This window comes from Ostrinia nubilalis, chromosome 26 (assembly GCF_963855985.1).
Source record: "Ostrinia nubilalis chromosome 26, ilOstNubi1.1, whole genome shotgun sequence".
In the NCBI taxonomy this organism is placed as follows: domain Eukaryota; kingdom Metazoa; phylum Arthropoda; class Insecta; order Lepidoptera; family Crambidae; genus Ostrinia; species Ostrinia nubilalis.
Genome location: NC_087113.1, coordinates 5,680,321 through 5,705,653, shown reverse-complemented (window position 1 = coordinate 5,705,653; position 25,333 = coordinate 5,680,321). Strand labels below are relative to the sequence as shown.

The following is a 25,333-nucleotide window of genomic DNA, read 5'->3' as shown; positions in this document are numbered from 1 at the left end:
TAGCTAACAAACAATACCTCTTTCCGTTACCACAAATAAACACTAACATTGAGCACTAAATCGCATTTCAAATGCATATTTTTCAATGCCCCACTTTGCATAAATCCTATGATTGATAAACACAATTCCCGACTCACACTGGGGAGTTGTGTAATTCTATGTGCTTGTGCATATGTTTGCAATAGAAATGTTTAATATATCCGCTCAATCGGGCTCTAGTACGCGCCGCTCCTTAGAGAGATGGACTGAATAGGAAGGCCAAAGCATAGGTAGGTAATTGCAGAAGAGTACGTCAATTGATGCGATGGTAACTGCGGACTTTTTTGCCTACGGATTATAAAAATAAAAATAATGATTTAAGGCTAGTGTAAAAAGGTAAGGTACACGTAAAAAGAGCTCAAGGTTAGAAATGGTAAATCTATCGGATCTATGGCTAAATATTAAATAATGTTAAATTTCCGAGATCACAAAATGAATTTTAAGATCTATCTACTTTATCAAGCTTTTAACTTTATATAAATGTAGTTAGTGGTAATAATTTACCAGTGTAAGGAAGCATATCGAAAAGACGGAAAGTACAGGGCTAAAACAATAATCAAAACATTTGAAAGTAACCATATTTATTAACTTAGTAAAAATAACACTTCAATTTTATTTATCTCGACAAACCACCCATATAGTATTTGATCGCATACAACTGTATCTAACCAATTTTTCTTATTCCAACTCGAACTCTTGATGCTGTTATCCCAATTTGGGCTTACAAGATACGTCTATCATGAGTTATGTTTAGTGTTAATATCGAGTCTATACCAGCAACTCCCAAGAGAAACTAGACCGAGCCTCTCCACAATAGTAACAATTACAGTAGGTTTAATCAAGGAATAATAATATAATGAACAGATGAAAAGGCTAGCTGTTAGACTAGGCGTAGACCACCGATTTTTAGTTGGCCGATAGTTGGGCCCGATTTTAATTTGTATGAAGGAAGAATCGGCCAAATCAAATCGGTGTAATATGCGCATTGCGCACTTCCATACACGCCCATACTGATCAACTGCCCGACTAAACTTTCGACCGACTAAAATCGATGATTAAAAAGAAATGTCACATTACAATCATCATTTTCTATTTTCCAAACTTGAGCATGTATGTAGACAAAGTGACATTCGATTTCGATTCGAGATTAAGATTGCTAAGTATTGTTAGGATAAGCTAAAATGATTTTGGTATATTATTATTTCATGTGTAATAAAATGAAAAAGTAATTTATTGCTAACAAAAGGTTAAATAAATCATAAATAAATAACCTTGGACATTTTACACTGCGCTTCTAGCCCCAAACTAAGCAAAGCTTGTACTATGGGTACTAGACAACGGATATAAACATACTTAAATATTGTACTAGCAGTTCAAGACAATATTGTACTAGCGGCTGCTGCACTAATCTGAGCATTCTTGTTTATGCCTAAACTGTTATTGAAGTGACACTTCTGCATCTTTTTATTTTATGTCTTTGGTGGACATAGAATATTGACCACTCTATGAATAATATGTTACTTCTCTTTCTGGACGTGAAAGTATGAAGTATGTCTGTGTACCTTTGGCATGCTTAAAATTACATATTATTGATTTGTTGTATAATATTACGTAAGTAGGACCGCGACTACGCGCAATCATGTAAACAGTTATAAATGTATGTAGTAAACGGTTACAAATGTAATAAAATAGAGAAATAATGTACGCGCGTTGACATGCGACCATCTTAATGAGACTAAGGCCAACTCCACACGTCGGCCCCAACATTTGATTGGTCCCAACGCCAACGTCCAACGTGTCCATGTAGAAAATAGATCGTCCCAGCGTTGCGTTGGTGCCAATATCTAGGTGAAGTGGCGTAGGATCCATGTTGGATCCAACGCATGGAGCTGGGTGAGTGTTAGAGCCAAAGCACACGATACGTGCGGTGTCGCTGCTTCATCTTACATAGAAATATCTGTGGCGGGCACACTAGCGCCACGTCGCGCGATACGAAGAAATCTTTGCAGTGCGACGCCGCAGCGCATCATGTGATTTAGCTTTAAAGCACTATCATTAAAAATAAACTACTCCACTACCCTAATCTCCCGTACGTGTTCAAAATGACAAACAAACTCACAAGTAACGTCCAAAGTGACAGTCTGGTCCCGTTTCCCCACAGTATTGCTGACTTCACACTTCACGACTGCCTTGTTGTGCTTCCTCGTCACGTTGAAGATAATCTGAAATAACGACTTGTTAGAATGCCTTTTTACGAGTTAGTTTAATGTTTTCTGTTTTAGTTCTTTTGTGATGTTTAGTTTCAGTATTTTTAGGTAGTAGTTTACGGAAAAGAAAGTTTTTCTTTTCACTTTGTTGCACCACCTAACTTTAACCGTGACTATAACGATAACCAGTGTTTTTGTATGGAGTTTGACAGATTTTTGACGTTTCCCAGTCTTACTGTTTAAGGAAAAAAATATTTTGTAATAATGTAGTATAAAAGCCAATGACAGGTCGCGGGACCCATGACAGTTCACGCGACCTGTCATTTCCCTATGATCGCGCCGGCGATGGCGATCTGCACGCGTTGGTGTGGTTGAAGCTTAACTTAGAACTTAAAACTTCATAAATCTTACGTGACTTAAAGCATAAAGGTTCTATATTAGTTCTGCCCAGACTAGTTATGTAAAAAATATTTTACAGTTTATGTGTTCCATAAAACATGGTTGTTTTTACAAATAACGATTCGGTAGGTCCCAAGGCATGGTACAATAAACGCAGTGCACCGCGACTCAGTCATGCATACGATATTAAGAGGCCACTGAAAAATGCACTGCATGTTGCAGTTACAGTGCGCATTCAGTGTTTTGTAAGGACGACTGCTCGTCAAGGTAACATGGGGACAGCTTTATTGCAGACAAAAAATTGCAGTACAAATGGCAAACGTGCCGTATGGCATCCTCTACCAGTTTACCACTGGGCATTAGTGTGAATCTTTCGCCCGTATTCAAAAACATTATTATGAGGTCTTACAGTGCGCGTGAACGCACAATGTCACACATGAACCAATCACAGAGTTCTATTCAACGCTGTGTGTTCGATTTGCTGCTTCACTTAAGCAAGTATCGTTTGTGAATACGGGTGTTTATTCCTTTGCCTACATGACCTTTTTCTTTTCAAATAACTGCTCTAATCACTGAGCTAATAAAGACTTTATAAGCTTGTAGAAGTGTATTTCATGCTTCATTTAAATACGACTAATAGTTCTTGCAACTCACGAAGGCGAGTGAACTTTACTTGTATGTGTACCTATACGTGTACATGCACATAACGATAGTGTAATGTTTTGAGAAACGAACAGTAGCGAGCCACCACACATGTAAAGCTCACTCGCCTTCGTGAATTGCAACAACTATACCTAGTATGAAAGATTTTGAGCTAAGTGAAAACGTCATGCTGTGAGCTAAGTTTTCTTTTACTTCCCATTTATGACAAAAATAAAGGCTCAATTTTAAATCGTCATCAATATAATTTAGGTAAAAGCTTGTCTGGTCTTTTGACAAAAGGTCTGAATTCACAAATTGTCTACAACAAACCCACGTTCTTCAACCTACGTACACTTATGTTACAGCTTGCATTTGCTTTTATGTCCATACTTTTCTCAGTCTATTTATTATACTAGATCGTAGGTTTGACTTGCGAAGAAGATTGTAAATAGGACTGTGTGGGTTGGAACTTCAAACTGCATCTTTATGCTTTTGTGAGGGTTCTTCAAAATTGTATTTGAAATTTTCTCAATGACAATAGTAACGTGCGTTGAATCACGTGTTTTCAACTGTAAAGTTAACTTTGTTATTAAATCTGTTAAGCTATTTTCCTGTTAAAAAAGTGCAAGGCAGTATAAAAACGTTTTCGCACTTACTCAGATCTAAATTCTATCCAAATCCGTCAAAATATGGATCTAGCTAGGTAGCGAAACTCAGCCTAGGTAGGCTGAGTTTCACTACCTTATTTTAACCATAACATTGACATTAACCGGTCATTTTTGTACCTATAGAGTTTGACAGATTTTTGTCATTTTTTGTTCAAGTTAAAATGATGGTGCCTAAGGAAATCGGTTAACGCATATCGACGACTAATTCAGTGGAGACTGATTGACCTGATGATGATGATGATGATAATGTAATGATGATGATCATTTTGTCAGTGTCATGGTTTCGGTGCTACTCATGACTTTACTAGACATCTTACTCAGATATGGTAAACGGGGCGATGGAGACTAAAGCCTGGTCCGTGAGCACGTAGAATCCCGTTCAATGACTCCAAGCTGCCCATCCTTGTCGCTCGCACGTAATTATGTTGCTGTGGCGCTCGCACACTCACTGCGGGCGCGCGTCGCACAGTCGCGACAGCAATATAATTATGCGCGAGCGATAAGGATGGGTAGCTTGGGGTTTTTGGATGGGATTCTGCGTGCTCACGGACCTGGCTTTAAATGATAATGATGACGATGACGATGACGATGATACTCTCCTGTGGGCCGGCGTCGTTGACGTACACTGGTATACTAGTAAATTATAGAAGGTCGTCCTACTACAGCGGAAACTAGACCTTATGATGATGATGATGATGATGAAAATGCTGATAATAATGATAATGACGATGATACTCACCATCTCTTCAAAGTAGTCCCCTATGACGGGACTGTCGTTGATGTACCAGCGGTACATCTGCGGCAGCGGGTTCGCGTCCACTTCGCATATGAACCTCGCTTCTGTCCCTTCTTTTATCTTCTCGTTTTGTAATCCAGACTTTATTCTTAGATTCACTTTTGGCGCGTATTTTACCTAAGAAAAGAAGGTATTTTTGTTCAATTAAACTTTTGTTGAGGCCCCTCGACCACGGCGACTTTTTGTAGTGTTGCTGTCGTGCGTTTCGTTAACGCGCAACAGCATCGCTACTAACGCGCGTTAGTCGCATTTGTAACGCGCTACAGAATTGATGCCAACGCGCTACAGAAGTGCTGCCAAAGCGCTACAGCATCGCTACTGTATCGAAGCAAACGCGCGACCGTGTCGGACGACATCGAGGAGAGAACGGAGGAAAAGTATCGCGGCAACTGTAGCGATCACAGGTAATTTTGTGACGCTGTTGAATCGTGTTGGCTTCGCGACAGTACCACGTTTGCATCAAGTCTGACTAGTGTTTATGTGGGCGAGTGCACACAGCTAGCGACTGCGTTGCGATGTATCGATGCGAACGCGCGACAGAATCGCTTCTGCATCGCTACAAAATGTCGCCATGGACGAGGGGCCTATGCGCTATGGTTTAACAAAATCAATGGGGTGTTGTTACAACGTCATAACACACGTCATTGGTTGACAAGTGGGATTTCCCCTCGATATACTTTCACCGTTGATTAAATGATTAAATGACTATGAAAAAGCTATATTTTTCGCAAAACAAAATTCCGGCCAAGTATTTTAATACGATTAACGCCTACATACTGTTATGAAAACTCTTTAAAAATCTGAGATAAATATAACAATTAACTATCTATTATGTCTCGATTCGCGGAGCTTGAAGGGTTACCTCTAAACGGTGGTAGATTTTTTCTAGTTTTGTCCTTGAGCCGGTTTTAGTCACAGTTGAGAGGTAAATTGACTCAGATGCGCTAGACTTGTAATAGTTATAGTAATTACCTCTATATCTACAGTGGCCATCCTAAACGCCCTGTCGGCGGTGTTCTGCGCCTGACAGGTTATGGTCTGGTTGTGGTGGGACTTCTTCGGTGTGAGCCGCAATACTGACCTGTTTGGAAGATAATAAACGTGTTTATAAACGAAATATAAGGTCAAAAATTGATTTGTAGAATTTATAGTCAAAAATTTGCAGCGAAGAGATAAGCTTTTGACGTTTGAGTAAGATGTTGTAACCCAGGTAGAATTTGGTTTGGCATTTTCAGTCCGACTTACGAGTATGATAGGTACTTATTGACTTGACTATTATTTATTTTGATTATTAACTGCTAGCAATGTTCTAACCAAAGTGGAACTATTTCACAAAATATTATGACTTCCTTTGCGTCTTTCATCATGGCTTACTATTGTTCGAACTCAAAATTCTGAATTACTCGTACTTCATTAGTTTTATCTATACGTTTAAGATATTTCTCACCTCGTTTGGTACCTTTGTCCGTCAGGCATCAGCTCTACTTGGTTTTCCACGTGCTTCTTGATCACAGCTTGGTTTCCATCCACCCATGTGATCTGGAAAACACAAAAATTAAACATCTTCGAAATAAACCAAGAGAAGTCCCGTGGACTGACTTGGAACCCAAAACGAATCTACTTATAAAAGCGAAAGGTCACTGACTCACTCAGTCATCATAAAATCTCAGAAACTACAAGTGCTAGGAGTCTTAAATTTTGCATGGGTTCCTTTTAGAACGTGTAAATTTTGCAAAATCCCGTTTTAGTGAGCACCTCACTAAGACGGGATTTTGCAAAATTTAACCCCTAAGGGGGAAAAACGGGATTCACTGGAACTGAGAATAAAATAAGCGGTACAAAATGATATATGTACAATGTACATGTAAAGATTGAGAGAATAATACGTAATACGCACCTCAGCAGCAGGCTTTCCTCCTACAGACACGCACTCTATGTCCACGGGCTGGTCTTCCGTGGCGTCTATGAAGGCACCCTGTATAATGCGGGGAGGGTCCGGCGCCACCAGTACTGTAAGCTGAGCGTAGCGGGAGCGGATAGCTGGCTCGCCTGGGCAAATAAAACAATAATTTGATACGTTCATTTCAGATGACGTCCACTGCTGGACAAAAAGACTCCCCACGGATTTCCACAAGTACAGTAAATTAGAGAGATATGTGCTCATGAAGTAGACGAAAATACCTGATGATCATAAGCTATGAAATATTGGATTGACTGACTCACTCACTCATCACGAAATCTCAGAAACTACAAGGTGCTAGGAGTCTCAAATTTTGCATGGGGATTCCTTTTATAACGTAAGTGCTCACTAAGATATTTGGGATCGCTGGGATTTTGCAAAATGTAACCCCTAAGGGGGTAAAACTGAGTCCACGCGTATGAAGTCGCGTGCAGCCGCTAGTCCTCTATATACCTCAGTTAAATAAGAGAGAGTCGTGCTCCTGCAGTGTAGACTAAATGACCTGATGATGAAGAAGTTTTCAAATATTAGGAGACTTACCGTTTAACCCTGAGCTGACTTGGCACTGGTACTTGCCGTCATCTTCTAGACTGATGTTCTGTATGTCTAGTGAGTAGTCCCCTGTAAAAAAGAAAGACACAGTTTAATATTTGTATCATCTTTGTGCCCGCGGCTTCATCCGCGTTGTTTTCAGTGTCAGAAAACGTTCAGAATTTCAAGGGTTTAGAAGTACTAGTTATAAAATAGGCTGTCCAGCCGGGCTAGGATGCGCGCCGTGATATACTTTATCGACGTCAAAATGTATGGGCAAATCGATAAAATGGCGTGATAACCGCTTATCGCGGCGCGCATCCTAGGTCTACAGTTATTAAAGTAGCGTCGAATTCGATCAAGTCGTTTTGAATATTGGAAAGATTCGTGTTTGGGAAAACAGTGAGAAAACATTTTAAAGTATTTTTACCTACGCTTCTTTTCAATGATATTCAGCTAATTTGAAGTAGGTATTCAAAAATTTTAAACAATTAAAAAAACACAACATATTAATAAAGTTCTTAGAATAAGGCAGCATAGACTGGCGTGACCACACGGAGAATAAAGATCATGAAAGTCTTACAAACAGGAAAAAGTATAATTTAACAAGACAATCGCTTTAACCACCATAATAAACTGAAAGGTTTACGTGAACATTTTTATAAAACTCCCAAAACTGACCAAGTACCTTTAAGGAGATTTAATTAAGCCATTTTATAAACTGTTAAAAAGAAGAAGAAAATTAAAGTGATCTTCACGGATTTAATATAGGGCAACACGATAAAATAATGTTACTAAAATTGCGTTAGCAGAAATTTAGACGAGGTACAGTCGCGGGCAAAAGGATTACATGCTTTTGGAAAGTCAAAGCAAAATGCCGATGAGGGATATCGTTTTTATACTTAACAGTTGGCACCACTGGCGATTGACATGACCCCACTCTAAACAGTGGCGCCTAAAAAATAACCCTGTCTGTTTGTTTATCACGTTTTGAAACTTAAAACTACTGAACAAATTTGGATGAATTTTGGTATTGACATAGATTGGAACCTGGGAAAAGACACACGCTTAATTATTTTAATAGGACTATTTTAATTTCGATTGTCTATTAATAGACAACAAAAATATTGTTGAAATAGTTTATGGTGTAGTTAAAGGACATTAATAACCTCCCATAGACAACAAAGAACAATCATAGAAGCACTCAAGCCACAGATAATGTACCGCAAATTGATCCCTCTATAATCACCATCTATCATCCCCTACGTTACTCGTAAAATATGTAAACAGACGTCCATTGTTGCATAATACAACGAGAACAGCCAGACCACATATTTGAGGAAAATATACAATATATTGTGTACTAAAACAATTTTTCAAAGTCAAATAGTTACTACAAAATAAAATAAATATAAATCTTTTAACCGCCTCTGTGTCCGCCTTTTTTCAATCCACAACAAGGAAGCTCTTGGCCTGTATCTCATCTGATGGTAAGTGATCATCAGGCCGAAGGTGGAAGCGAGATTCACCCGGAATCCTCAACCACAGAGGAACTGGCTAACATGTTGTTGTGTCAGGCAGTTGGAGGTAAGATAGTTCTGGGCGAAGCTTGCTTCCATCTTCAGCCTGATCTTCACTTTCCACTAGGTGAGACGCAGGCCAAGAGATTCTTCTTTCTTCTTCTTCTTCAAAGTTATATTTTCTTATGTAATGTATTGTCTGTTACCGTTGTACTGTGTACTGACGACCAGCGCGAAATTAATGGAGTGGTTGGCATTACCTATTACATTACAATAATGATCTAACCAGCTGTCTATCAAGCGATATGTCGTTAGCTTTGTATGTGATATGGATAGCTCGAAGAAATCTATTACGTCATACTAGAATGGTCATTTAAAACGTCTTATAAGACAATTTTATTTACGCATTAAAGTATAAAATGGTTTATATTATAATTATGTCCCAATAGAATTTGACCTAACGACTGCTTCAGAACAATAAATGGGCCTTTATTTATTTATTTACAATCTGCTTGAAGGCTCACAGAAAGTCCAAAGCGCCAACAAGTTATACAATACAGATTAATAATATTATGTCATCTGAAAAAGACGAAAATATAGAATAGGAAACTTTTTAGCAATTAATACCATATCGATAATGAAATTAAGTATAGGCCCTCAATAACTCAAAGAGAAAAAAAAACCAGCAATTTAATTATGAAAATGTTTTCATGATATCCTATGAAAATAGGAAATGAACCAAAACAAATTAAAGCTGCAAATAAATTCTAATGAACATTCCTCTAAGATTAAACGAAAATCTCAATCATTATGTTAACAATCCTAATAGCTATCAATTGAATTTCGTTGAAACAAAAATAATTGGAATCAAGCACTTTTCGTCTCGACTGTTCTTCAGTTAATTACATTATTGGACTCCAAAAAAGTCTACTGAATTTTCTGTTAGCTCATTTCTTTTTTATTAAGTCAAGAGAGAAACTGCCCTGACTGTACTTATTAAAAAGGATTCCCTATAGAGGGCGTTTGCCTATCGTTTTAGGGTGCCGTAGTAAAATAAGAAAGAAACCTCTAGCTACGTAATTTTAGGCGCAATATTATTACCAATTCCAATATTTGACGCTTTTATCCAATACCTACTATTGTTATGAGGAGAAATTTTATTTTAATCAATTATGAAGTATATAATTTATGTAAAGTCCGGTCGCCGAGCACGTAGAATTTCGTCCAATGACCCCAAGCTACCCATCTTTATCGCTCGCGCGTAATTATATTGCGACCGGACTATAGAAACATCATAATATTATAAAGATAAAAAAAAATAGATTACATACAGTGGATACATCAAAAAGGTCAAAATTGATCTCGATTGAAGTGAATTTCGATAGTAGTCAACGGCACATCAAGCTAAATGTTGTGACTCTTATGACGTTGTAATACGTGCTATTTTTCAATGAAAAAATGTGTGTTGCAAAAGAGATTTTTGAATTTCATTGATGATTTTACGATGCGTCACTCAGGGGGAGTGAAAAAAAGATAGGGAGAATCCTTTGTCCTGTAGAAGGATAAAGAAGGATTCATGTCATTCGAGAAAATGAAAGAGAGGTGGGAAGGGAAAATATTTCCCCTGTTTACGGGGTTTCAATAGCATTATCGTATTCTGCACTGTTTTAGGCTGAGTTGCACCTTCTTACTTTAAATTTAACAAACGTCAAAAATCTGTCAAACTCCATACAAGAAACACCGGTTATTGTATAGTACGGTTAATGTAAGTTGGTACAACTCAGCCTGAATGTCAAACTTTAAATATACAGAACCCAAGTTGTAAAACCAGCTCTAGCTTGGTGTTTCTACATAATTGCTAATTTAATTGTATTCTTTTCACTGTTTAATCAAATATTTGTTACTCCACATTTACAGATGGAATAAAGTGAAACTTGATTTTTTTATGGAAAACATTTTATTATTTCTAGAACTGAATACAGAATATCATTTGGAAAGATCGCATAATTTTAATATCACTGGGACAAGTTTCGTATGATTTATTATTTAGTAATTGTTTTCGTGATCCTTGTGGATGATCGGTGCTCACTTTTAAATAATTTTATACCTGAACTAGCTTCCGCCCGCGACTTCGTACGCGTGGATCCCGTTTTACCCCCTTAGGGGTGGAGTTTCGTAAAATCCTTTCTTAGCGGATGCCTACGTCAAAACATCTACCTGCATGCCAAATTTCAGCCCGATCCGCCCAATGGTTTGGGCTGTGCGTTGATAGATCACTATGTCAGTCAGTCACCTTTGAGTTATACATACATATACATATAATTTAGAAGTATTGTAGGTATCTAGAGTTCTAAACATAAGAGGGAGAGAGAAAGAGACGCCCGTATTCACAAACGATGCTTGCTTAAGTGTAGCAACAAATCGAACGCACAGCGTTGAATAGAGCTCTGTGATTGGTTCGTGTGTCACCACTGTCACCCTGTGCGTGCACGCGCACTGTGAGACCTCATAGTAATGTTTGTGAATACGGGCGTTAGTCTCCATTTGAGAACCCTTTTGTACTTCTGTTTACCTCATCTTTCGTCAGTTCTGCTACAAATATGGCCGACCCATTTAGCTTTCTAAATGGACTATGTTTATTATTTTGGTCTTCTGCCGAATGACCTCATTCCAGATTGTATCCCTTAACGATATTCTAAGCACTGTCCTATCCATACCTTGCTGAGTGATATGTAGTCGCTTACTGACATGTTTGGGGCGCTAGGGTTTGTGGGTCATGTACTTACTAATTATTTCATTTTAACTCTGAAAACTCAATTAACTTTTATAAAAATATTTAGGTTTAAGTAAATACTTAGCCAGTTCAGTAGCCAATACAGTAAACGTAGAATCTTATTTTGATAGGTTATACTCGTAAAAGTAATGTAAATTGATTGGTAGTGTCAAACTTATCAATATTGTCTCAAATATCGTGGGTCGAAGCACGGAAAGGCGTAACTGATTTTTATAAATTTTAGAGGAGCGACGTTTAAAGATAATTTGAAGTATGGAAAAATGCATTTCGGGCCTACCTGTCAATACTAGCTTCCTGAAAAAGAATTCAGTTACGATCTTTTGTGAGGTTATAAAATGCATGTTTTTTAATAACATGGTGTGTTTAACTCAATATCACCATTTTGTTAGATACGCCTTTGTCGCATATCTAGTTTATAACAATACTAGATACTAGAGTAAACATTATTTTAAGCCATTTTAGGTCCACTTTTGTCTGTAAAAAGTTTACACGTAAGTACCTATGCCAAAAACGCCATTCCAACACGTATAATAAGACACCTAATTACTCCAAAAGCTAACGTACTAGTGTTATTTTAATCATACCTATTATACAACCGAGTTACCATACTTCAAGCATCAAAAATAGATGTCTAAACGCAGGAAAACTAGTTGAAACATACAACTTTTTTTGTAGTATATTCGCACCTATTGCTACTATAATAAAGCATAGACGCTTGATGTGCCTGTACAATGTATGTATCTAGGCCGATAGTGCCTGTTGAAAGATACAAATAGGCCACAGTACGGCACAGTTTAGTTCACAGTTGTTGCTATAGATACCTTTTTGTGAAAGATAAAGGGTGACTATTAGACTGCCCTGATTCTTTTATGTGGGTAGTTGTGAGAAAGTCACAGCCCTGCCAGACACAAATGTGACAGATCTATTTCAAGAACGACTCGCTAAATCTTTTTTTGGGTTTAATTACTTCGCTACGTGAAGCAATCATTTTGTTTAAGCCTGTGTCAGATTTTATGAGATATCGGGGTTTGACATGGTCAATTGGAACGTTTTGATGTCCACCAAAGATGCCAAAATATACTTCTCTTAGGACAATCAGGATGATTCAAACCTGCAATGTCCTAATCAAAGTCAAACTGGGATAAACACAAAATTGGTATCTCACTGATTTTTAATTTAATGTTTCCGGGGTAAAAGCAATAATAATGGTAGACTTTAAGAAAATTTCAGGGCGTTCGTAGTGCGTTCCTTCATCAAACTGCAGAGAACCGCGCAAGCACTATCCTGCGGAGTTACTCCGAAAAACGTTATAATATGTATCATGAATTAACTATCAGAAATTTAGAAATTTGCCATTCCTCTCTTGAAAAGGGAGATGCCAGCATGAGGGACGGTGACAGATAGACCCGAAACGAGCGTTTTCGAGTAATTTTAGCCCTGCTGTGTAGCTTTTTACCTATGTCGTACGCCCCGGGTAAGACCCGCGAAAGCCACGCATCTTTGTCAAATTGTCAATATTATACTATATTGAAGAAATGCCACATTGTTACGAGTCGATACTAAAAAGGTTAGAGCTAAGAAAATTCTCGTGCGTTACGCGCACGGCCATGACTCAGTAAATAAAGAGTTTTTGCACCAACGCGATTTATTTTTAAAATGAAAACGACTAGGAGTTCCGTTTGAATATTTTTATTGCAATTACATATTATAGGCTCAAAACACAAGGTGAAAAAGTAAAAAAAAAAGACGAATCGTTGTTTGAAACCTGACGTCTAAATACCTACTTCAATAGCCCACTGTTGGGCTATTGTCGCCGCTAGGTACTACATGGGTATTCTTATAAGTTCAAAGCTTTACTTTTACCTAGCTAAGTAAAAATAATCTTTTTGTTAGTACTTGTCAAAGTAGGAAAGAAGTTTATCCTTAATGTGTAAACATTTTTTTATAATGTAACGATCTCTTACCTGCCCAAGGAACCCCAAAACATTGATTATCTGGCACAACGGTTGAAATAATGGCGTAACGAAACATTTAGGTAGATTCTCGCTTCTGACTAAACGTGTGCTATTTTTGATACGCAAAAACAATAACTTTTAAGTGTATTAGTTATGATACTTTATTTTATAACAACTAGTAGACCACTTAATCATGCAAACAAAGTGATTTAATTTGATTTGATTTGACACGTTTTATAGATTGATACTATTGGTTAATTACCTACTGATGTAAAATAATTAATCTACTGCTCCACACTCTTGAAAAGCCTAGATCTGTTTTAAAACATTGTATTAAAATGAAGCCACATCCTTCACATTATTAATTTTAAATACATGTTTGTAACATGAAGTAATAATTCTTTTTTTTTTTTCAGTTTGTAAAACACTTCAATTTTTGTAACCATTATAAAAATACTAAGGAGAGTGAGTTGCACCACCTTAACCAACGTCAAAAGCCTGTCAAATTCCATACAAAAACACCGGTTTTTTTTATGGTTACGGTTAAAGTGAGGTGGTAATACTCGTCGTTTCAGCCAAATGACGTCCACTGCTGGACAAAGGCCTCCCTCAAGGTTTTCCACAATGAACGGTCCTGCGCTGCCCGCAGGCCTCCTACTAGGTGGACCGACGATCTGGTAAAGGTCGCGGTAATACTCACAGTTAAATAAATAATTATGGTCGCGAATGCTCTTAGCGACAAAATCAAACCTTTTCTTTTGGTCTTACAAAAAAGGCACAAAAATGCCTATTGGCACGAGCTAAAGTGTTGTCATATAATAATTCAGCGTTCAGTCATATCCAGGCAGACATTAAGTTTTTTAATGTCTCAGTCTGGAAGCCAGCCAAAATAATGATTCAAAGCTGGTACGATTTCGGTTAACAAATTGCCCATTGAGTTGTGTTACAGTGACAATGGGTTAAATAAGCTGTGGTTGTTAATGGTTAATTTATCATGTAAAAAAAGTATAGTTATAAATTAAATAAGTACCAAGAAAAGAAGGTTCATACTCGTACATGATACTTATACTATCTTATATGAATAAGACGAGAGTGTTGCACTTGCTGATAACTTATTAGGAATTATCTGTCAGATGTTATACTCAGGCTTGCTGCCACGTGAATTTCAAGCCAATACCTTCCCCGTTGTGTGTAGCAAAAAGATAAATCGCAAAATATTTATTAACTTTACCGGTTTTGGATTGAGATATCTGGCAGTTGAAGTCACCAGTTACTATAAAACTTGTTTCTAACCTATGTATGAAAACTTTGATTTAATGGGAACAAAATGACCTAAAAACGCGCTACATTTATTTCTAGTGATGCTGCAATTTCATTTGACCTCTACATACGAGTAGGTGGTAATAAAAAAAGTTTACTTTAATATGCAATTTGGTAGGCCAATAAAACACGCAAAACTCAATTCCCCACTAAGAAAAACTACATTATCTACAGTTCTTCAATGTTCTTTGTGCAAACGTTATTATTAGAAGCCACATAGAGTTGGTGTCGATGAACCCACAATTTCAGTTGATGATTTCTTGTGGCATGTGCGTTCTGAAGGACGTCCGGGAAGTATCCGACCTACGTGGAAAATCAAATGACTTTCAATATAAGTAGAATCATCATCATTTCAGGTACAGGACGTCCACTGCTGAACATAATTATAACCTTCCCTAATGATTTCCAGGCCGGGTTGAAAACAGGAATAAGAAAATAAAATGACAGTAGACCTTTTTGGTTTATTTTCATCTTTTTCTACCGTTGTTATGAAAAATGTACAAGTTTCACTCTATTTTGCTATAATCCTAGTTCTAGCCATAAAGTAAAAGACTCGGTAAGACAGTTTTAATTTCTATTATTGGTATTCCTAAAAAACGACAATTAAGGATCATCATCATCCATCATCATCATCTCAGCATTCTCAGCCATAGGACGTCCACTGCTGAACATAGACATTAGTAGGATAGGTAGCTTTAATTATGAAAAACATGTTTAATACGCCCCAAAAACGGTATTTTTAAAATAATTTGTAAGGGCGCCGCGCCAAACACTATGTAGTTATGTTTACCTATTTCACGTTTGCAAACAAACATCTTAAAACCAACGAAGGTCGGATAATTACTGGACACTCAAGAAAATGTGTTCTCAAGGTCATCTGATTTATTTCAAAACAATGATTGAATCTCACGAAATAACGGATGACGTTCTCACAAGCGAAGATGTTATAAACATACATGATCAGTTTCCCACGACGCGATAGTAGTTTTGTTGCGAAAAACTTGAGAGTAAGGAACAAAATTATTTTCCGTCGATTTCCTGAATTGTATGAGAAAAACATGTGTTTGTGTTATTGTTGAAGATGTTTTATTTAAATTCGATCGATGTGAGAATTCAAGCTACAAAGGAAGATCCATAATATATGGACAAAGAAACTACAATCGATTGGGATTAAATGGGTATCAGTAGTTTCATTATTTGACCCCACCGAAAGCTCAATGTCGAAATCAATGGGGTAAAGAAGTTATAGACTGACAAAGTTGGTATGAAAAATCATGGGCTGTTTGTGATTTTTACTAGATTTTTTAATCGATTCTGGGTTTTTTTGGACCATCTATTTTTCGCTTAAATAAAATGATTCGAAGAAGAAGAAAGCAACGAAATCCAATACTAAGTGACACGCTGCTCTGACTGTAATTGCACAAAGAAGTTCCTTCGTGTCCAATCAAAGAGAGTTTTTTTCCATAAAAAAAATACAATAAAACTACTCGCTAGTGACCCAAGGATTCGTTTGTGAGCAGTTCATGTCAATTGATCAGGAGCTGGTTGATTTTTTTTTTGTCAGATTGAGACTAAATTTTCCTTAGAACAATTATTAAATTGTACTCAAAGACTTTTCGCAATTATTCTAATTAAATGTGCATTTTACACATCAAAACATAATTTTAACCCTTCCTCGGGATAGCAATGTAAAAAAACGTGTCACAAGGCCACCTGTAGAAAAGCCCAAAAACTACCTATAAATACCTACGAAATACAATATTTGTGCGGTCGACATGTCGACACGTGGTATATTGATTGACTCATACCTTGCTCCCACATTTTTGTGAAAAAAAATTTTCTTTACTTTTTTAAACATAGCACAAAATAGTGAAGATTATGTACTGTAATGTTCCATATATTGAAGGATCACATACCTTCCTCGTCGCTCCCGATCATATGGTATCTCTCGTACCCACTCAGGTTCCGATGTGTACCGAGCCCGAAGTCGTCTTTGGTCCACTGCAGCGCCCCTGCCTTGTTCTCCACCCGGCACGGGAGGGTTACCCTGGATCCGACGATAGCACTCTGCGGGCAAAGGGTTAAATGGGTCAGAATAGTAAAAACATCGAATTGCAAAATTATCTACAGTTGGTTTATTAATTAACTCTTGCACAGGCAATTAACATTCTTGATCCTTTAGGGAGTAATAATTTAGTAAATAAGATGTCCTCTCCATTAGTTTAAGTCTTTGAGAAAAAGAGTATTTTTATCTAACTGCATCATCAAAAAAACTTATGCTTATTTTTGTAACTTCACGCAGAATTCAAACCCTAAAGGCAGTTGATATTACGCAGATAATGAGCAGACATACGCGTATCATACGTAATATCAAAGCTCAAAACCAAAATTAGACAAAGTTGTACCAGAATTTTAAGCTAGTAGTCAAAATTAAGATTTCTAGTTCAGACTTCAGTCCCGCAAGGACAGCTAGTCTTAGAAATACTTTCCCACAATCTTATTAAACCGAGACAGGTCATTGCATAACGTTACACCTTTGTATAGGTCGCTCAACGAAAGTTGAGGCGAACGTTTACTCACACTACTGATGGTAATTTAAATACAGAACACAAACGACACATTACGCATTCAAGTTCAAATATCAAATACACTAGCTTATAGGTCTAGAGCGTAACTAAATCAGTGCCTGAGGTATGCGAGCAGCACGGGAGGGTGTTTTTGTGATGTCAAACGTCAGCGATACTTCAGATTTTTCTCTAATAATTTGTATGTTCAGTCACGTCATAAACAATGTCACTTCCCCCGTGCCGTTCATATATCTCAGGCACTGTCTCACTTACGCCGTATTCACAAACGATGCTTACTTAAGTGAAGCAGCAAATCGAACACACAGCATTGAATAGAGCTCTGTGATTGGTTCGTGTGTCATTCTGTGCGTCCACGCGCACTGTGTGACCTCATAGTAATGCTTGTGAATATGGCCGTTAAACTCTTTATCTATACCACGCTCTTGTTAAGTTTGCAAGCCAGACAGAGCACTTGTCGCGACTACGCACGAGTCTTCCAGCGACTTGGCCCACTTTTAGCTTGGTCCACGGGCCAAGTCTAACGAATCTATACTAATATTGTTATAAATGCGAAAGTAACTCTGTCTGTCTGTCTTGCTTTCACGCCTAAACCACTGATGCGATTTTGATGAAATTTAGCATAAAGATAGTTTGAGTCCCGGGAAAGGACATAGGATAGTTTATATCCCGGTTTTTGAAACAGGGACGCGCGCGATTAAGTTTTTCTGTGACAGACAAAATTCCACGCGGGCGAAGCCGCGGGCGGAAAGCTTTTTTCTTCTAGCAAGTGGGTACTACGCAAGACGTCAGCGCAGGCAGCATATACAGATACAAACCTTTGCTTGTGTCGATGGCCTCAACTTTATTTGCGCGAACTACACTTAAGCAAGTACAATTCGCGAGCTTATCCCATAAGTACACTCCAGGCTTTGGTATCCTGGAGTTCGCAATATTCCAAATGTGTTGCAACTTGCATCCTAAGTTACGCGGTCGATTCTACAGAATGTTTCGGTGGTAATGGCGTTTTATGGGTTTTATATTTGAACTAGGAAATGTGAAGTGAACTATTTCAACTTGCTATTGCCCACTACTTTGTATATGAAAGTTATATTAAAAATAACTTGAAAAAATCGAACTGCCTAAGTTTGGAATCGAATCCACGTCTATTTGCTTGCCGGGCGACTACGCGACTGATCTCGCTGCGAGAGGCAAATCTTATCTGAACCAATTTTGATGAACTAAATTAAATCGAGGAAAGAGAACACTTTTTAAAAGAAAATTGTAAGTAATAGGGAATTCGTCATTTCTGTCAGCATTTAGAAGTTTTTACAATTAGAAGTTTCGTCAAAACGTAGCAGATGAATTTAAAAGACGTCTTTTTTCTAGCATAATTCCAGTACAAATAGAGGAAATTAAACTGTAAATATTAGAACACTTGAAATTCTTTTCAAGGCGTTTTGCGCAGAAGATTGTTCTTTAATTAAATTAACACTGATTAATTAATCCTTTTAAGTGAAAGATCTGCGTGAAATTGAAATTAAAATGTTAGGAATACTAATTAATATAGTAATAAAGAAAGTAATTAGCATGTTTGTTTTAATTTGACCCGGCGTTTTTTGTATGGTGTTTGACAGATTTTTCACGTTTGTTATAGTTAAAGTAAGACGGCTGAATATGTGCCTATCTGTGAATCGACTATTACCGACATACAAAACAAGTTAATTTTGCTTCGCAAGCGTGACATTAAAAGCTAAGTTGCACCAACTTACTTTAACTGTAACAACAACCGGAGTTTTTAGTAGATTTTTGACGTTTGTTAAAGAAAGGTGGTGCAACTCAGCCTACACCGGTTATCGTTAAAGTTACGGTCAAACTTAGGTGGTGCAACTCAGCCTTATAGATATACACTGAACTATCTCACCAAACTCAATGACAGGGGGGCGCTACCATAGTTCAACTGTATAGTTTCCAACACGGCAAAAATCGGAACCAGTGATCCGGTATTGACGGTGGCGTCCCCCTGTCAATGTCACGCGTGGGACAGTTCAGTGTATTGGGTCTTATAGTATAGATTTCAGTGTCAGTTACAATAATTGTCAGTAACACCGAATCTTGCGAGAGAACAAGCTGTAACAAGCTACAGACAGCAATCGAGTTAGCATCGAGCTCGATTGTGGCACCTAGTGTTACGGTAACAGCCTGAACCTGCCATTAAACGTCTGCGATTTGATACAGCCCTACTATTGACCTAGAGGTAGATTTGAAGGCAGCCATTTTAGCTTTAAGCTTTACAATCGGCCTACTATTGATTGACCTAGAGGTAGATTTGAAGGCAGCTAACAAATTTATTGATAGAAGCTATACATTTTTTTGATTAAAAAGCACTTTATCACATCGTCATTTCAGCCAAAGGATGTCCACTGCTGGATAAAGGCCTTTCCCAAGGATCTCCACAAAGAACGCTCCTGCATTTTCCTTTTGAATACATTGGTAGTTTATAGCTTTACTATAATAGTCGTAATAAAAAATGAAGGTACTAATTATAATTAATGAGTTCATATTCTTCATTTTCTTCAAGACTGCCTACGTATCGTAGCCTCGGAGAAATAGGTTAAAAAATTAATGTAGATCCAGACTTCAAAAATAATTGATATAGGTACCAAAGCATAAACTAGACATAGCTTAAATCGCTTACGTTCAATCCTAAAGCTTAGCTCAGCCCAATCAAGTAATTAAACTACGTACCCCCATACTATCTAAGTTCAATATCCCTAATTGCAAGTAACACTAGGCATCCATTGGCCACAATTACGTACAGGACTCAAACAATCACGTTGATTACAAATTAAACCCAGATTCCATGTGTCTCAGGAAACACATAATCCATGTGTCTGAGGGAACACGTAATCGGTGTGGGAAAGCAATCTTGGGAATTGATTGATGGGTAACGATGGTGCTTGGGAAATCTATGGGACATCCCTTTAGCGAGGAATTTATTGTATCCTATGCTCTGACCCATAGTGTTATAAGTTAGTGACAAAGAAGGCCTTTAGAAGATAATTATAAAGATGTTTTTTCTACAGTTGTTAGGGTTATGGAATTCATAATATTCTACGATTTCTACCATTACACTGTAACAATGAAGAATATAATATTAGCCGAAGTCGAAAGAACCTTACAAATACCACTGTGAGGACACAAGGTGGACCAACGACCTCATAAAGGTAGCGGAAAAGTGCTGGATGCAAGCCGCTACCAACCGGGCGATGTGGAAATCATTGGGGAAGGCCTATGTTCAGCAGTGGACGTCCTGTGGTTGAAAGAATGATGATGAGGACTTCGCTTGAGACTCTGTTTTTTTGGCAAAATTGCTTCTATTACAGATTACAGCAACTAAATTAGATCCTACAGTGTAAAGCTTGACGTGCTGTCTTTAGCAACAACTATTTCTTATTAGTATTAACAGGTCAATCTCTCGATCTCCAACATCAGTAAAACTTATTATTTCCACTTCATTAGAAAGGCCTATAAACTGTTATTTAAATGTTTTCTTTAGATCCTGATTAGCAGACGCATAATGATCAGCTGATTAAAAATCCTTAATTTATTCGTGGCTACTTCAAATTTTATGTCCGATTGTGGAAAGTGATAAACAAAACGGCATATACTAACAGAATACCTATGCAAATTAGTAAAATAATTATAAATTCAAATTATGCTGGTCTATGTGGTTCAAGTTTAATAATTAACTTTAGTTAGAAGATTTTGCTACTCGGCACATTTTAGATTTTATTAGGTTTATCTAACCCGGCGAATTTCGTACCGCCTATCGTTCGTTTCAGCCGAAAGACGTCCACTGCTGGACTGCTGGACCACCTATGTTCACCAGAAATAAAGCAGGATTCTATTGATGAAAAAATAAAAACACTATCTGTTGGGGAGGCCTAATGACAGCATACCTAAAATATTTGCCTTTGACAATAATTGTGCCTTAAGTATTCATCTTTTACTTACAACAACTACTGGAAGGGTGGGAGAACAATAATTCTATTGGCTGTCAGAACTCCTCACTGACTTCTGTGAGACAGAACAACTCACTCACAATTAAACAAGAGTAAAAATAAACCCTAACCCATTTCAAATCGCGTAAGTTAAAGAACAATTCCCACTTCTCGTTATCACCGCTGCAACTCCTGAGTAGCTAAGATCTACAGCTTGACCGCCAATAAAACCCAACTAGTGAAGATCAAGTTTGTCTTTTTTTTTTTTATGTTACAGGAGGCAAACGAGCAGACGGATCACCTGATGGTAAGTGATTACCGTCGCCCATAGACACCCGCAGACCCAGGGGCGTTACAGGTGCGTTGCCGGCCTTTAAGGTAAAGATACGCAATACAAAAAACTAGAGACTGAGAAGCTAATTTTAGGGGCAAACTAAGGGAAAGTTATGCTCGTTTTCACCCCTAATTTTTAAGTGACCCCTATGGTAACACATAACAGGAATTTTGTTTACAAAGGGGTCACTTAAAAATTTGGGATTGATGATGAAAACGGGCATGGGACTGTCATTGGACCCACAACGAAATTAATCAGAAGAACATAGGAGGTAACCGCGTAAGTTTTTAACTTGGGCCATAACCCCAAAATGCCGGTGATAGAAACAAACTATTATCTTTTTATGTTAACAACATCGATTCTATTACGAGCCGGGTGATTATGCATGTATGTATATCAAGATCTACTAATCCAAAATACATATTCATAGTAAATTATTGTTCAAAACTATGCGTAGCGCCGTATTATAATTTACGGCTTACGTTTTTGGAGGTACAAGGCGGTTTTTAACAAAAAAGGCAAGGTTTTTGTGTGCGGATGTCGCTAGATTTAAAAATGTATGTTACAAAAAAATTAGTGCAAAGTGAAGTACCTATTTTGTACTTCCCGTTTATTTTAATAGAAATAGAAAACAGTTTATTGACTCAGTAATCAGACGCAACCTAAGGGCTTGTTCCCGGCAATCCGGTTTTGAGGGATCCAGTAATGCAGGATCCCGCAAAACTGGACTATCATTTGTGAACACATGTGTCTAATCTTATAACTTATTTGAAATTCGAACTACCAATTCGAACGGATCGGATTTTAATACTAAACGGGAACCTGCAAAAAACGGTTCCTGCAGAAAACTAGAGACTGAGAACTTAATTTTAGGGCCAAACTGAACGGTCATTTTTCAACAAAAATTTATAAGTAATGTCTGTACTTAGTTTTGTGTTGAAACAAACATTATAAATGATGCACCGTTCTCGGTGCAGTGATAAAGCTTTCCAAATATGCAGTGAAATGAAGTGAATGTGCAGTGTTTGTGTTGCGATGAGTGAAGTGAATGGAGTGATTCACAAACCGATTTTAGTTATTTGTTTTTTTGTCTTTTTCTTTTCTTTGATCTTGCGATCTCGCCAAATTTTCCACGCTGTTCAATATAACGTGCGGAACTTTTACGTGTACTTATTCACTTATTTGAAAGTCATTTTATACTTGGAAAGAAATAAACAAGCGGGTAATCAAAATAACGATTTTCTACCTACTTGTTCGCAACTATCGATTTTCTGATCGGAAATCGAATGCTTATTTTATTTTATACTAGCTTTATCATAGACAGAGGGAATCGCCTATTTCCTTTTCAACAACCGGGATAAAAACTATCTCATGTTTTCCCCTGTGTCTTATACTATACCAAATTTTATCTAAATCAGTTCAGTGGTTTAGTGTGAAAAGGTGACCGACAGACAATTACTTTCGCATTTAAAATATTTGTTTTTTGTTACAAAAATACCTTGATAAGTGTTACCACGAATAAAACTGGTAGTTTATCTTATAACTAGGTATTTAGAAACTCCGAACTTTTCCGTTACATTTTACAACTCCTTAATAAAATTAATTAGTAAATTGTAGTAGTAAAACACACACAAACTATTTATCTTTATAATGTAGTTAAACTGGATCAGAGTTTAATGACATTAAGGGTCATAAAATATGGGTAATAAATGAGCCATTAGAAACTAGCCATCATTTGGTTTGATGCGAACATAAAATCGAAAGATGATTGTTAATATTTTCGGATTTGTATGAATTTATAGGGTGCGCGGTTGCGTGGGTTGTGTGGAATTTGTATGAAAGTCGAACACTTTCCATTACGGACGTATGATTTCATCGCATTCTTTGGTGTATGGGTTGTTATTTGTGTTTTGAATATGATGTGTATGATGTGTTGTATTAAATCTATACAGAATGATGAGATAGATAGATAAAAATATTAACTTTCTTAGAGTATACAGTCAGTGATTTAAGTGCATTTAGTTCCATTTCTAAGTACTTATCATCATCATCATCATCATCATCATTTCAGCCACAGGACGTCCACTGCTGAACATAGGCCTCCCCCAATGACTTCCACATGGCACGGTTGGTAGCGGCCTGCGGCCTGGTCAGTACTTATAGGCAGTAGGAACTTGCTTCCAAGATTTACAAAGATGTACCACCGAGTACTTTTCGAGTCAAGTAGTTCTTTAATGCTTAATTGCCTAAACAGCCTTCTGCGTATATTTGCCGAAATAATGTTAGTAAAATCTTGCATTTTTAAAGTGACCATGAATAAGAATCTCTTTAGGATTCACTGTGCCATCATACCTGTCTATGATATTAAAACGGAATAGTGTAATATTAAAAGAAAACAAATTTTCTTACCTGATCCTGCGGCTCCATGGCAAATCTCTGCTCCTCCCGCGCATGACAGCTGACAATCAACGCGAAAAACATCCATATTGACATCCATCGTACACTTTGTAGTCTCTTTGGCAAACGGCTTATATTCCAAGCTATTCTTGAAGCGAGAACGCTTACGCTCGACGTGTTCCCACTTACGCTCGAAGCCGGAGCGCTTACGCTCGATGCGTTCTCGCTTACGCTTGATTTCGGAACGCTGACAGCGCGGCTGAGCGCACGCGCTGCTATAATCGCCCGCTTTGACTCATTCGATGCCATATTACAGCGTCAGCCTGACGCATATTGTTGAAGTTCGTTTCATTTGTTGTTTTTGTGTTATGAGGATTTTTGGATCATTTTTTTTTCTGGAACAAAGAAAAAAAAATTAATGATAAAGAACACTGTTGATAACTATTACTACATGCTACTACTACACTTTAACTAATATTGCTAGCTATAGCTAAGTTGCGGGAACAATTTTTGGGTTATAATAAGTTAAAATATCCTTAAAACTTTTCCACGTCATCCAAGTAGTTCCAAACTGACATTACTTGGAATGTTATTTTAAAAATTCCAAGTTATTCCCCACCAAAACCGACGCATCTCATTAGCGAATATTTTTCTTGGAAACCCCACAATCCCTTGAACGTTGGGGTGTCGGAGTGTTGCCATTCACCCTTCTTGGAACTAAAATTACAGTCCTCTTATCAAAACATTTTGTACAGTACATCAAGCTATACATTTTTATTCCAAAATCGCCCTTATTACGACTGCTTAAGATGCTATAAAGTTTAACTTGAGATGCCGTTGTCTGTATCCTCCAACCGTTTCAAGATGGGTACAAAAATAGCAACATTTTGCTGAGAAATTCTTATGGACAAAACGCTATATTTGTTTTCCTTGCAAAATGTGGGGCTTGTTTCAACGGTTTATATGATTAAATTCTGCACTACTGCATTCTGTAAATAGCTCAAATATTACTTTAAGTTTGTTGAAAAATAATATTATGTTTTCAAAAAATTTATACAGCTCGTGGCATTTGGACGGTCATTTCATCAAAGAACTAACTAAAGAAGAGTAATGCATCATTGAAAATATTCTAATGCCCGTTTTCACCATCAATGTGACCCCTATAATAACACTTAACAGGAATTTTATATTCAAAGGGGTCAC

General features: G+C 37.4%; 1 protein-coding gene across 3 annotated transcripts in view; it reads right to left on the bottom strand.

The window, feature by feature from the left end:
• Positions 1-25,333, bottom strand: part of LOC135084462 (irregular chiasm C-roughest protein-like) — a 91,005-nt gene that overhangs the window by 9,713 nt on the left and 55,959 nt on the right. For all 3 annotated transcript variants that reach the window (XM_063979241.1, XM_063979240.1, XM_063979242.1), the window contains exons 2-9: positions 24,143-24,525; positions 16,748-16,898; positions 7,252-7,332; positions 6,649-6,800; positions 6,199-6,290; positions 5,724-5,832; positions 4,695-4,868; positions 2,159-2,261 (exon numbers count right to left, since the gene is read on the bottom strand). In XM_063979241.1, coding sequence (XP_063835311.1) covers positions 2,159-2,261; positions 4,695-4,868; positions 5,724-5,832; positions 6,199-6,290; positions 6,649-6,800; positions 7,252-7,332; positions 16,748-16,898; positions 24,143-24,439 — 1,159 coding nt within the window. In that variant the 5' untranslated portion in view covers positions 24,440-24,525. The remainder of the gene's footprint in view (positions 1-2,158; positions 2,262-4,694; positions 4,869-5,723; positions 5,833-6,198; positions 6,291-6,648; positions 6,801-7,251; positions 7,333-16,747; positions 16,899-24,142; positions 24,526-25,333) is intronic.